A 15,730-nucleotide genomic window follows, 5' to 3' on the forward strand; every position below is an offset into this window, starting at 1 on the left:
ACTATCACGTCGCAATTATAGAAACCATCAATAAAATACAAACATGCAATATAACAACACGTGGCATTAGAGAGAGAGAGAGAGAGAGAGAGAGGCATTTCACATATTAAGGGTGAATACTATTTTAACTAAAGCAAGAAACCCAGTTAAGACGACTACACTACCACCGCAACTGTGCCACCTACATTATCTGGAGCAGTTCAGAATTAATATTTGACTTATAACATGACAAAAACATAAAAAATTTATATAAAATATAATTTTTTTATATTATGCTGACCATAGATGCATAGTCATAATGCATAATCACAATATTTGCAACACTCTTCAGAGGCTGTAAGCCAGTGGTACCGCTTGTAGGCACTAAAAGTGGCGAACAAACCCTTTCCTGGGCTAAGACAAGCTAGCTAGCTTTGGGGTTGGCTGACCTCTCCTCACAATGTCTAGCTTTTCTGGAAAATTTCTTTGCCTTGAAACGGATTTTTAACAATGAAACCAAATCAATTTCTCTTCCTCCGTCAGCCATTGTGGACATAAAACAGTTTAAATTAGATGTATTGTGTGCAGACATACAGATGTGTTTTGCTAGTTAAAATTAACTATAACAGTTTCTCTCTGACCAACCAATCAGATGACGGAAAAAAGTTGACGCTATTCTGGGCCTAGCTGGCCCTCTGAGGCGAATTTGAAATCTGATTGGTTAAAAAATCAGACCCCTTGCTAATATAGTTTAAGGTACATTGGCCAGCACTACTGACTGTGAAGGTTCTGGGCAGATTAGATTGACATGGCAGCACATAGAGGCTGAAATCTGATTGGACAAAAAAATCTAACATCCACATACACATACTGGAAAAAGAGCAGCCAGAGAAACACTACGAAATAAAGAGAATAAACTGTTGTTTATAAATTAATACAATTTATATTTCACAAATACAAGAGTTCAGGTTGTAAATGTAGGTCAGTGGTGATAGTGTTTAGGCCAGCACTGCTGAAATGAGACAACGATTTTCTAGAACCCTGGTGCTACATGAAACAACATAGAGCTACATAACAGAACACAGAGCTAAGGATAAAAGTAAGTGTCCTTTAACATCATTATAAGTAAGAAATTGAAATAAAGAAACTTGACAACATTATGTATGAATGTAGTAACATGTCAACTCTACACAAACTATACAGTTTATAGCTATATTGGGGTACACGTTAGTGAGTCACCTCACACATTGATATTTATAAAGGATACAAACTGTTTTTCGAAACCTTTTTTTTTTTTTTTTACCTTTTTTATTATTTTAGTGTAAATTATTTCGAGAACGATTTACAAGAAAAAATTTTACAGCATGCTTCCGAGTCCCATAAAAATGTGACTAAAAGTTAGAAGTTAACAATGTATATCTGTATAAGAATGATTTTCATATTTATTAGTTGTGACCTAGACAAAAAAGTAGCAAGATATTAGCTGATGTGTTTAGTCCTTCTGCCACGTATTATGTCACATTGTTTGTGTCTTATTAACATTTTTATTTCAACCAAAGAAGATGGATTTTTAGCTAATTCATTCCAATTTCTAATACTAGTTAAAAAACGACTACAGTTATTTAGATCTTGTCTCAGTTGGTAGTGCAGCAGGTCTTGGGACTCAGAAACTCTCTATATGCCCTATACCAGGGGTGGCCAACCCGCGGCTCGCGAGCCGCATGCGGCTCTTTGGCTGGTTTCATTACGTTCATATCGAAGTTTGTGTTTGTTTGGATTTTTAATGTGCGTGTTCGCTTCACTTGAGTTCAATACGGTATTTTAAGACTTAAATGAGCTTGCTCCTACTGGGAAACTTTGCAGTATATCAGACGAAACACAATTGTAATGACGCAATAAAAAAGCGCAGCCAGCACACGGTTATCTGGATAAGAACAACATGTCTGCGGTGTGCGGAAAGCGATTTGCTGAAACATGCAATGCTGAAATTTCAAGAGGGGGTGTATCTGCAAAGAGTTTCTCCAAGTCGGGTTTAATTTATCACCTGAAATCCAAACATCCCGATTGCCATTCTAAATATGAGAAGAATGCGGCGCAGAAAAGTAGTCAATCTGAGCATGCGCACTCCGTCTGTAGAGGACGTTTTTGAAAAGGCAGGAAAGTTTTCCGGTGATGGTGCCAAGGCAAAAGGCATAACACACAAAATTATGGATTTCATTGACTTTTGAATTGAATTTTCATTTCGGTGCATCCCTAAAACATTATTGTTGGTGTGGCCCTCTGACACAATTCAGGTTTCTCATGTGGCCCCTTGTAAAAATTAATTGCCCACCCCTGCGGTATATTCATCTCACGCACATGCGCATTTGACGAAAATACCGTATTGAACTCAAGCGAAGTGAACACGCACATAAAAAAACCCACAAACAAAGTCCTTGTTTTCTACCCTGAAACACGTGAAATCAAAGCATCGATCTGTTCTGACTGACACCCATGTGAAAGAATTGCTTTGAGTGGCAACAACGGAATATGAGGCAGATTTGAAGGGGATTGTTCAAGGCAAGGAATGCCAAAAGTCCCACTAAGTAACATGCATAGTAAAAGAAAAACGCTATTGTAAATTAATATATTTTTGTTTGTAGACTTGGTTAAACAGAGTTTGTGTGTGTGAGGCAGTGCACACAATGTTCATTGTTGAAAATGACTGTCCTGTGGTCTTAGAACTGTAGGAGTCAATTTCTGTCATTATGTTGGTGTGTGACATTTACAATAAATCTGGCTGAGCAGAGGTGTCAAGTCAAGTCAAGTCAAGTTTATTTGTATAGCGCTTTTCACAACAGACATTGTCTCAAAGCAGCTTTACAGAAAACAACAGTGAAGGTGAATGGTGTGCGTTTGTCCCTGATGAGCAAGCCGTGGCGACAGTGGCAAGGAAAAACTCCCTTAGATGATATGAGGAAGAAACCTTGAGAGGAACCAGACTCAAAGGGGAACCCATCCTCATATGGGTGACATCAAGAGTTTGGTCATAAATCTTTCAACAATACAGAACAATTTGTGATCATCATAGATCTAGCATCAGCTTCTCCATGCCAGGGCCTTTAAACACTCGGCATCTACTTCTCCATGATCATCCATAGGTCCATAATCTTCACGAGGTGGGACGTGACTGGAGCTGGCCAAACCTCAGGATGCCTCGGGATGGGGAGAGAAAGAGAAGTAGTGGAGAGGAATTAGCGTAGCTGCTGTTCATGATATTAACAGCACAAGTTGATAGTGTGCATGTAATCATATATTCTGGAGCACAAGGTTATGATGTGATGTGTGTGATGTGTGTTATGTGTAGGCTTTGCTAAAAAGATATGTTTTTAATCTACACTTAAACTGGGAGAGTGTATCTGAACCCCGAACACTGTCAGGAAGACTATTTCAGAGTTTAGGAGCTAAATGTGAAAATGCTCTACCGCCTTTAGTGGACTTTGCTATTCTAGGAACTACTAGAAGCCCAGAGTTTTGAGATCTCAGGGAGCGTGACGGATTGTAGCGTGTTAAAAGACTGGATAGATACATGGGAGCCAAACCATTTAGTGCTTTATAAGTGAGTAGCAGTAGTTTGTAGTCTATTCGAAACTTAATAGGAAGCCAATGTAGGGACGATAAGATTGGGGTTATATGATCGTATTTTCTTGACCTAGTAAGAACTCTTGCTGCGGCATTCTGAACTAACTGAAGCTTGTTTATTAATGATGCAGGACAACCACCTAGTAATGCATTACAGTAGTCTATTCTAGAGGTCATAAACGCATGGACGAGCTTCTCTGCATCAGATATAGATAACATATTTCTTAGCTTAGAAATATTTCTAAGGTGAAAGAAGGCTGTTTTTGTAACTTGATTGATCTGATTTTTAAAAGATAAGTTGCTGTCTAAAATAACTCCCAGGTCTTTTACCGTTGAACTAGTAGTTACAGAACAACCGTCTAAATGCAGGCTGAGATGCTGGAGCTTCTGTGTACTATTTTTTGGGCCGATGAGCAAAATCTCCGTTTAATCAGAATTTAATAGCAGAAAGTTATGGGTCATCCAATCTCTTATTTCTTCAACACACTCAGTTATGCGAGCTAATTGAGCTGTATCGCCTGGTTTGGATGAAATATATAGCTGGGTATCATCAGCATAACAATGGAAGCTAATTCCATGCCTTCTAATAATATTTCCTAATGGAAGCATGTCTATTGTAAAAAGCAGGGGTCCTAGAACTGACCCTTGTGGCACGCCATAATTTACTAGCATTATCCTGGATAGCTCTCCATTTAAATCTACGAAATGGTAACGATTGGACAGGTAGGATTTAAACCAGCTTAATGCCTGTCCCTGAATACCGATGTAATTCTGTAAGCGATCGAGGAGAAGATCATGATCTATAGTGTCGAACGCAGCACTAAGATCTAGTAAAACTAATAGGGAGATGTAGCCTTGGTCTGAAGCTAAAAACAGGTCATTAGTGATTTTAACTAGAGCAGTTTCTGTGCTATGATGGGGCCTAAAACCTGACTGAAACTCTTCAAAGATATTGTTCTCCTGCAAGTGGTTACATAACTGGGCAGCGACAATCTTTTCTAAAATCTTAGACATAAATGGGAGATTTGAAATTGGTCTGTAATTCGATAGCGTGTTTGGATCCAGATTAGGTTTTTTAATGAGGGGCTTAATAACTGCTAACTTGAGGGATTTAGGGACATGACCTAACGATAGTGAGGAGTTAATAATATTGAGAAGAGGCTCACCAGCTGTATATAACACTTCCTTCAGTAGTTTAGTGGGAATTGGATCTAACTGACATGTTGTTGATTTAGCTTTCATAATAGCATCATACAGCTCTTCCTGTCCTATACATGTAAAACAGTGTAGTTGTGGGGTTGTAAGTACGATTGTGTCGGGAGATGCTGTCAGAGGTTGAACTGCCACAATTGTTTTTCTAATGTTATCTATTTTTTCAGTGAAGAAATTCATAAAGTCTTCACTACTAAACTGTGATGGAACACATTTTTCAGATCCCTGATTTGTTGTTAATTTAGCGACTGTACTGAAAAGGAACCTGGGATTGTTTTTGTTATTTTCTATGAGTTTGCTCAGGTGTTTAGCTCTAGCAGCTTTTAGCGCCTGTCTGTAGCTAAGCATACTGTCTTTATACGCAATTCTAAATACCTCCAATTTAGTTTTCCTCCATTTTCTCTCCAGATTACGTGTTGTTCTCTTTAGGGCATGCGTATGACTATTATACCAAGGTGCAGGTGCTTGTTCTCGAACCTTTTTTAACCGGATGGGGGCAACAATGTCTAAAGTGCTAGTGAGGATAAGGTCTATGTTGTTCGCCATCTCATCAAGATGATCAGCAGTTATGGGTTTAATGTGAAACTGAGATAAATCAGGCAGGTTATTTATGAATCTGTCCTTAGTGGTTGGAATAATAGTCCTACCAAGTCGATACTGTGGTGAAACACGGTTAATCTGCTCTACCGGTAGTGTGTACAGTAGGAGATAATGGTCTGTGATGTCATCACTCTGGGGTAAAATATCTATATCAGTGACGTCTGCTCCGTAGGATATTATTAAGTCTAGTGTGTGGTTAAAACGGTGGGTTGGTCTGGTGACGTTTTGTTTAACTCCAAAAGAGTTTAGTAAATCGACAAATGATAATCCTAGGGCATCGTTTGCATCATCTACATGAATATTAAAATCTCCTACAAGCAGCACTTTATCAAAACTGATCAAGAGGTCTGAGAGAAAAGAAGCAAACTCATGAAGAAAATGCAAATGGTGTGTGTGTGTGTGTGTGTGTGTGTGTGTGTGTAAGAGAAAGGGATGGGTGATGTTCATGCGTGCCCATGTGTATAATGTGGCTCTTTGCGGTAACACAGTAAAAAATGTGGCTCTCGGTCTCTGACTGGTTGGCCGCCCCTGCCCTATACAATACAGCATTGATGTTCAATATATAAATGCACTTATTAAAAGTTGTAAAGTTATTCTCAAACTTGAAAATGTGGAAGTAGGTATATTTTTCTATTATTTTCTTTAGGCCACTGTCTGACGAGCAAGTAAAAAACAATTAAGAATCTGAATGTTCCCAAGTGCCAGGCATTAAATAGGCCTACCTCTGTAAATCAGCATTAGCATTTCTAAAATATAGTATATGGACATTTTGTGGCTGTGTCTCAGATGGGTAGCTTGCAATTTGGAAACTAGTTATCTAAAGCTAGATTGCTTGGTCATGTTCTTTCTGAGGAGGTGCCTTTACTGGGCACCATATTTAGCTGGCTAAGTTGGTTAAGCTTACAATTAGTTTGTCATCTAACTCGACTGTCATCTGACTCGGCTATCAGTGGAATGATGACATCTTCAATGTTGTAGTTTAAACTCTTGGAGTTTTAATGAGGTGTGCATGTACTGTATATCAGGCTACTTTAGTCTAGACCACTAATTTGCATCATTCAGGCTCTGACAGGATGCCAATACCTCTGACTCTTCTGAAGCTACACTATTTGTAAGTGACCATTGCCTGATTAGTGCTAATATTTAAAAATAAATGTATAAAAATGATCAATTCCTAAATTAATTCAGTCTTGATAGATTTTTCGATATTTAGACGATAGTTTATAACCAAGTAGCTCCCAGTTGCTAAGCTAATCAGGTGTGTTTGCAGCCAGGCCTGCCTTTGCTTACAAATCTAAAGCTATCTATTGGAAGCCATGTTTATATCAATAGCACAATATATATCATATATATCTTCTTCTTCTTCTTTCGGCTGCTTCCATTAGGGGTCGCCACAGCGGATCATCCGTCTCCATACCACCCTGTCCTCTACATCTGCCTCTTTCACACCAACTACCTGCATGTCTTCCCTCACCACATCCATGAACCTCCTCCTTGGCCTTCCTCTTTTCCTCCTACCTGGTGGCTCCATCTTCAACATTTTTCTACCAATATAATTCATGTCCCTCCTCTGCACATGTCCAAACCATCTCAATCTCGCCTCCCTCACCTTGTCACCAAAACATCATATATCATAGAACAAAATCCTAACAACTAACTTCTCTTAACCATATTGAAGACACGAATTCAAGAGTCCATTCAACCTGTTTTATTTTTCTCGGCCTGGAGGTTGAGTAGGCCGTGCCAGTCATAAAAGAGTCACATGGGGTAAATAGGATCGGTCCTAGCCCAGTCTGATTGGTGAAGAGTGTGGTAGATTTGAGTGTAATGTGTAATACATTCTTGGTGGACAGATATTTTTTCTTCACAAGCCAAATGATGGATGTCCATTCTTCTTCAGTGACAGGTAGCTGAATATTATGCTGCATAAAAAGAGCTGTAAATGTCAGAGACATCGAGGGGGGCGAAATGAACATTATAAAAACAAAGACCATCGCATTGCCTAGGTTACGGTGGCAGGCTTGTGACGATTCGAATTTGATGCCGTTTCTCCGGCTCGCGTGTCCTGATGGAACAAGTGCACCTAAGGTAACGCTTTTATGAAACATTGATCATGCGGCTCACTGATAATGGACCTCTTACGCTGTGGTGCGTTATTGTGATTCATAGCAAAGCATTACCGGTAACCCATTACTCCTCATTTCAATCAATTCCCCTTCATTTGAATTTGTTAAATATTAATCTCAAAGCCAAGCTGGAAGTCAAAAGTTAAGAAGGCAGAAAAGGTGCTGCAGAGATTTGTGTGTTTTCATTCTTCAGCGGGCCAAATTCAGTCCGTTAACGCTCTGGTAATGAGTTAATCTGTTGATTTAGGTGTTTTAAACGAGGTAGGACTCGAGTCCTGCCTCACACTCAGGCTCTGAGGCGTGCGAAGGAAATGATTCACTCGTTCCCTGAGAGGCTAAAGGCAGGGGAGGACAGAGGTGTGGTATAAATCAGCGCAGCACCAGAAGACAGGCTTTAATGCAATTGTGAAACGGCATGAAGCCGGGGAAGCTCACAACAAACTTTGTGTAAAAGAAAACAAAGAAAAGAAATTGGCTTGGAGCCATTCTGTTCACGTTCCCTCATGCAATCGCACCTTCTCATTGATCGATGACGAGTGCAGTGTGCTCAAGGATAAAGCACAGAGGAGAGCAGGAGAATCTAACACCAGCAAAGCGACACACATCAGGGCGGAGACACAAGGGGCCTCAAAACAGGAAGAATGGTAGGAAGAAAGAACGGAAGGAAGAGAAATTATAATAGACCAAGGAAGGCAAGGAGGATGGATGGAATTAATGGAGGGATGTAAATTGGGATGAAGAGGAAAAAGAAATGGAAGAATGGAAATTGGAGAGAGAAGGAAAGATGAATGGAAGGAAATTCGATTAGGGAAAGAATGAAAGAGCAATCGAATGAAGAAAATTGGGGTGGGTATGAAAGAGGAATGTAAGTAAGGAAATTGAGGAGAGAAGGAAAGAAAAATAGAAAGGAACGGAATTGGGAAAGGAAAGAGGAATGGAAGGCTGCTAGATAATAGAAGAACGAAATTAACAGTGTACACAGGGGCATGAAAAGCAGATGCTCAGCAGTAACAGGGATAAGAATTGTAATTTTTTATACTATAATACAGTGGAACCCGGTTATCTCGCCCTCGGTTACCTCGACAACCCTATTAAGTCGACGTTTTTGAAGTGGAACCGCCAAATTCTCGCTTTTTCTAAGGATTTTTTATCGGTTATGTCGACTTTTTTTATGTCGCCGAAGCCTGATATCTCGAGCACAAAGGGGGAAAAATTTCCCATTTAACGTCGGTTATCGCGGTGCAGCCGCAGAAGAACTCGCGGAAGTGGCGGAAAAATCAAACCTTACAGCTGCTCCAGGTGTTGTGTTGTATACTGGTGAATCTCAGCTGTTAGTTAGTGCACATATGCCTTTTGTTGTTCAATGTTATGCGGTAAACGGGAGGCGAAAGCCGCGATTGGCGGCGCGGAACGTGGGATGAGCAAAAGCATAGAATGAACACCGGCAGGATCGGGGGTGGGGTGGATCCGCGATGCGCTTTGGGAAGAAAAGCGCAGCCGTTGAGAGAGTGCCGATGGGAAGACACGTACCGGGATACGCATGAGCGATAACAACCACCGCCGTGAACCAACATATACCAACAGTGAGAGTAAGAGTGTGGAAGTTTAAATAGGAGCTGGTGATGATGCTAAACGAGCACCATATGTGCGCGATTAAAGCCGGGAGCTTCAGAGAAAGCGGCCGAGAAAACACCTGACACGCTGAAGGGGGCCGAAGGGGGCGTGGCAGGTGGATTCATGACAGATAAACATGTACTGTATGTATTTTTATAACATGACTTCATCAAACAAATCGCAGCAACGCTGTTGTGTAAAAAACCCTTCAAAAACACGTGCATGCACATTCTCATTTATTAACGCACATCATGTACATAAAGAAATTTCAAGCACGTTAATATACTGCCGCCATTTTGATTTTCGTTTATCTCGATCATCGGTTACCTCGATGCTTTTTTGGCGACCCCCTAGGACATCGACATAACCGGGTTCCACTGTAGTTAATTGTAAAAGTTGCCAAATCATATTGGTGTAAGATCAATTAAATACTTCAGGACATGCTGTTACTAGAGCTACAACAACTTATTGATAAATAATCGATAATGAAATTCGTTGTTACTGAATGCCGTTATCGATTAGCTGGGCTGCTTATATTACGGATTTGCATGATGGGCATTCGTTAACAACGAATCTCATTATCGATTATTATCGGATAAAATTATATTTTTGCATAACTTCCAGGTACATTTTATATTAAACGCAACAAAGAAAACTGTACCTGGAAGAACCTGCAAAGCGGAGGTTGTGTGGTATAGAAGTACCACAAGAATGCACAAGCACATGAAAAGAAAACACACTGGTGTCACGGATGAAGGTGAAACTTCAGCACTGTAAGCAAAAACTGTATAATCCTAATCATGTGAAAATGATACAAATTAGTGAAGTGCTATTGTGTAAACTGTTTGTTAATTTCGTGACAGTCGCACTGGATCTGTTCTGTTACATACAATTAAAAAACAAAATCTAAAAGCAGCAAATTACAGTAAATTTTTTGTCACTGTTTTGGGTTTCATTGAATGATTATGCATTTGTACACCAATTAATATTTTTTTCTTTTTTGTCTATCGGGTCTTTTAGCCTGCTGCGTTTCTCCGTTCCATTCTCTTTTTATAGCATTTGTCTACTACACCAGCTATCTTCGGTTTTTAAGCACGATCTACTGCGGCTTTACTACGTTCAAATGCTTGTTTTTTTTTATGTTTGTATATTTAACTTATGCATATATCATTGAATTAATTATACAAGAATAAATGTTTTATATATTCTTAATGCTTATATATTCACAAATTAATAAAATGTCTGTGTATTTTATTTGAAGAAAAATTATTATATTTTATATACATTTTTTTAAGCATAGTTGTCAACTTGTTCTCTGCCAAATACAATACAAATGATTGTTTTGTGATTTACACAAATTACTTTTCATACTCAAATGTTTTTTTGTATTTTTTTTTTAAGGAGAAATCCCCATGCTCTTCTCAACAAACAGCCAGTATAAGCTTTCAAATTTCTAAATTAAAGATAGTTCATTTGTTAAGTACATTTTAATACATAAATACACTGAATGAGGGTATTATATAGGTATAACAAGCAAACATCTATTTTTAAATAAATATATAGTTTTTATCCGATTAAACTGTGAAAAATATAATAATAATAATAATCGTCCTAAATAATTGTTAGTTGCAGCCCGAGCTTTTACAGAAAAACAATCAGGCTGTTAATAGTACCACTGCTTCCACATGCCACTGCACATTGATTATTTACCTGTATCAGCATTACACTGAGTATTAGGTTTTTATCTTATGCATAAAATTTCTCTCATATACTTTTGTCAGTTCAGTGTGACCACTTGATTACATCATTTATTCACTGTTTGGTGATTTTAATTATTTATTTGAAAGAAACCCCAGCATGTGGCAGCATGCAATGAAGCGCAGCGTTATTGACGTGCAGTTTAACTGAAAACTAATAACAGTTCCTTATACTGACCACATTTTAATTATTTATAATCCAATAATTGAACACACCTGATTTAATGAATTGGCTCATCAGGGAGTCGTCAATTGAGAATCAGCACGTCATTAAAACAGGAGATTTTGATGAATGTCAAATGGAAAGCCTCGGGGAGCTCAAATCAGTGATTGCTTTTTAACCAACTTAATGTTGCTGCAGCGACTTCATAATTGGTAAAGGCTGAATTTCCATCATGGTCTTCCATAATATACGGTGCTAATCATGGGTAAAGCACCGATGTCTTTCCTACTTTTTTACCTGTTTCTCCTCTAAACAAAATTTATGATGAATCTTCCTGTGTCTGTGCTGCCACACCAGAAAAAATGGGGCGAAAAAAGAAACGCTTGTCTTCCACACAAAAAAATACACACACTTAAATATAGACAATGAAACAATGGTTACTTTCCTCCACTAGATTTCAAACGGTACACTATTCAAAAAAAAAGTATTGCGACACCTGGCTTTCCATGAGTGGTTCTTCCCTAAAGTGATACCGCAAAGTTAGAGGCACACAAATGTAACACTTTGGATGCGGTAGCATTACATTTTCTCTTCACTTGAACTAGAAGACTAAATCATGCAAGTGCACTCCATGAAGATATGGTTTACATGGGTTAGGGTGGAAGTTCTTAAGTGTCCTGTAAAAGAGCTCTGATTTCGACCCTATGGGATGAATTATAATACTGACTGCACCCCAGGTCTCTTCACCCTCCATCAGTACCTGACTTTCCTCACATTCTTGTGGATGAATGAGCACAAATCTCCACAAACACACTCAAAAATCTAGTGGAACATCTTTTTAAAAGATGGAGGGTATTATAACAGCAATTAGGAATGAACACACACCTAGCTCTGGTATTGTGGCGCCTAAAACTGACAGTTTAAAGCTGTAATTGAAGTTTGAGGTTCAAAACTGACTGAACAATTTGTTTTAATTAACTATTTTACATGAGTCGTTAAATAAAGAATTCTGCTGCTTTAAAGTATTCAGTTGAATTAGTGTCCTAACATACATTCATTTGAATGAAGAGATACGTTTTTCTGTTTGTTTTTCTAAAGTTGAATGACACTCCAAAATGATCCAATGTTTTGTTTGACGCAATGTTTAAATAGCCGTTTCACTCTGTATGTATAGTATGTAATTGTAGGAACTCTGTTTGAACAGTTTGAACTCACAACTTCCAGCCAGTCAGAATCAACTATTTTATTCAAGCTGTAAGTATTTTATTCTAGTCAATGATGTGACCATGCTCTTTTTTTTTTTTTACTTCCTCAGAGCCCAAGTTAAACGATCATTAATCAGCTTTAGTTCGTGTAAATGAAAGGAGAACGCTATTGCACGTCTCACAAGCCATCAGAAGAGCTTGAATGAACCTTTACAAATTGAATAACTAAATCAAAATCACTGGACTCGTGTTTTAATTCGATTTCTGCTTAAGGCTTAATGTTCCTGCATATACCAGGACATCTTTTTTTTGTTTGCATTTCCCTTTAGTTTTATTGTTTTTCTGCACTCATTGCACTTTTATTATCCTAACAGTAATATAATGAGACAGTATTTGCAGTCTGGTCACTTATGAGTGGCTAATTTGAAATGCCTGCTAATGCTAAACAGAAATAATGATGATATATTTCTCTCTCTCTCTCTCTCTCTCTCTCTCTCTCTCGCTCTCTCTCTCTCTCTCTCTCTCTCTCTCTCTCTCTCTCTCTCTCTCTCTCTTTCTTGCTCTCTCTCGCTCTCTCTCGCTAGATGAGCTGAAGGAGAAGCTCCAGGGATTTGTAGAAGAGACGAATGCTAAAAGTCCAGGTTTTATTAAGATGGTGCGGCACCACAAGCAGGAGGGTCTGATCCGGTCTCGTGTGAGCGGCTGGAGGGCTGCGACTGCCCCTGTGGTGGCTCTGTTCGATGCCCACGTGGAGTTTAATACTGGCTGGTGGGTGACTATGAACTTGGATTCAAAACTTTAATATTATTTTAACCATAATTGTTCCTTTTTTTAAATATAAAACCTTTATTGTATTATTTTATTTGTTTTGATTAAAATGACTATTTCAACAATTTCAATGAGCATCTTCTGGAACTGTTGTTACTGTCATGTTTTTAATATAAATCTTATTTATTTATTTATTTATTTACATGTTTATTATGGAAAATGAACTTTAAATATTTTCATGTGCTTGTTTTCTGGATTGAAATCTATAGTTCTGAATCGTTTACTGTCTGATTTGTTTTTACACCAGCCATAATTACATGAAACAAAAAGCAAAAGGAAAAGAACACACACACATCGAATATACACACATGTGGTTTATTTTTCTTGTTTTCTCTTCGATCAAACACTCAGATTTTTCAACTAGGACATAAACATAAAAGTGCACTTAACATTATCTTAATTAAAAATTGAGAATTGAGATTTTGTGGCATGACCTTAAAAAGGCGGTTCATTCTCAAAAACTGAAATGTGGCTGAATTACAACAATTCTGCATAGATGAATAGACCAAACTTCCTCCACAGCGCAGTAACAGACCCATCGCAAGTTATCGCAAACGCTTGATTGCAGATGTTGCCGCTAAGGGTGGTCTAACCAGTTATTGCGTTTAGGGGGCAAACAATTTTTCACACAGGGACATGTTGTTTTGGATTTTGTTTTCCCTCAATAATAAAAACCTTAATTTGAAAACTGCATGTTGTGTTCACTTGTGTTATCATTTACTAATATTTAAATTGGTTTAATTATCTAAAAGATCAAAATGTGACACAAACATGCAAATAAATAAGAATTCAGGAAGGGGGCAAACACTTTTTCACACCACTGTTTATGTAAAGAGGTGGGTCTTTCTCTACAGCACGTAAATATGATTTGTTAGAGTTTTGCAACTTTCTGTACCGTATTTTCCAAGTAAGAGGGAAAAGTGAACTTTGTTCATCTAGAACATGGGGGATTATTTGCAAGCTGTTTTAATGCTGAAATATTTTGCTTCTACAGACAGAGTGAGAGTGAAATTTGTCCTTATGCACTGTCTAAATTAACCGAGTTAATTGTCAGGTTTGTTAAGAATTTTCAAAAACAGGTGTGATCGTATCTCAAACACTGTTAGCTTGTGTACACGTTTCTCTAGCACTTCAACACCATGTCACTATTTCAGAAATATTTCAACACATGAAATCAAATCTCAGCGTTAATACTGAAATAATACCTTTCGGAATGCACATTGTCTGTTTGAAAGCAGGTGTGTTGCGAAGAGTGTTATGAAGGTTCACTCGAACATGTGGGATGAAACATCTGCGCTGTCGTTCAGGATTAAGTGAATCCCTTTTATCTGTGGAACGCATCCAGGTGTCTCACACGGCAGACAAAACACGATTCAGTCCGTCTCCACCCCCTGTGCACATCCACATCATCATTACAATCACATTTCATGGCTCACGTGGCCCGATGCTGTTACTCGCTTAACAGCCTGACCCAGAAATGTCAGCACAGATGTTGCAATATCCAAAATATTTCTTTAATGAGCTTCTATTTGATCCTTGAGCCCTGAAACTACTTGAAATATTACATCCTAAATTCATCAAAGATTTTGATGCTGAACTGTTTATCTGTGATGTGTATGATCACATGCTCTTACAGGAAAAAGCTGGATGTTACTTGAAGTTATTGTTATATCGTCTCAGTCATGTAAAGTTGATTATTTTCCAATAACAGTACTTTAGTATTTAGCTTTTGTACATTTGAAGTTACAATCTGTTTGTTTTTTTTATTTTTTTTTATTTCTTACTTCCAAGAAAGCATTTTAACTGGCACAAAATGCTGACACTGATGACTCCTTCCATGAATGTTAAATAAGCATCTCTTTTCAGAACCTAAATCAACATGGTATAACAAAACCCTTCAGCATAATTTGATTTGATTCATCATACTGGCTCAATCATTTGATTCAATTTGTTTCTTAGAACATTTTCTTAGAACCACTACATTTATTTAAAGAGACAAGCTCTTCATTTTTAATGAAATGGTATAAAACAATGTGAAATAGCTGAAGAAAAGAATAAAAAAGAATTCTAAGCAGAGGTTTTATTGTAAATAAAAAGGTTCACCATGTCTTACAAAATATTCATAGAATAATTAGACCAAAATATTGATTGAACATGCGAAGAATGAGCTCCAACGTCGGCTGAGATGGCAACCTTTTCTCAGGAATTGTAGATTACAGTGACCCAGGGCTAGTGTTGACTAAAAGCTAATGAATAGCTTTTTTTTTTTTTTTTACAGTCGCTAACCTGCAGATTGCTCATTTAGAGGTTTCTACAGTTGCTTAAGAAGATCCATAATTAATACAATTAATAGATTCACATTTCTACAATTCACATCATTAAATATTTTGTAACATGATGCATTTTTGCACTCCTATCGGTTCCACAATGATTTTTAAAAACTGCATATTTTACACATTAATTCACGCAAGTCTCACTTTAGATTACTATAGAAATGATGATGTATACCATCAAGCACATTAATACAAACCTGTGATTTGCAGCTGCACTTTCTGTTGTTGTAGAAAATAAATTAACAAAACTCCAGCATTGTAGTATAAAGTCTATACAGTATAATTAATCTGA

General features: G+C 37.8%; 1 protein-coding gene and 1 long non-coding RNA gene across 3 annotated transcripts in view; both read left to right on the plus strand.

The window, feature by feature from the left end:
- Positions 1-15,730, plus strand: part of galnt18b (UDP-N-acetyl-alpha-D-galactosamine:polypeptide N-acetylgalactosaminyltransferase 18b) — a 101,839-nt gene that overhangs the window by 59,632 nt on the left and 26,477 nt on the right. For both annotated transcript variants that reach the window (XM_083558744.1, XM_083558745.1), the window contains exon 4: positions 12,862-13,045. In XM_083558744.1, the coding sequence (XP_083414870.1) occupies positions 12,862-13,045 (184 nt within the window). The remainder of the gene's footprint in view (positions 1-12,861; positions 13,046-15,730) is intronic.
- LOC310735754 lies at positions 1,957-2,767 on the plus strand. The gene is made up of 2 exons (XR_014536374.1): positions 1,957-2,564; positions 2,656-2,767. It is a non-coding gene; the product is annotated as an uncharacterized lncRNA (long non-coding RNA).

This window comes from Silurus aristotelis, assembly GCF_946808225.1.
Source record: "Silurus aristotelis genome assembly, chromosome: 13".
Classification (NCBI taxonomy): Eukaryota; Metazoa; Chordata; class Actinopteri; order Siluriformes; family Siluridae; genus Silurus; species Silurus aristotelis.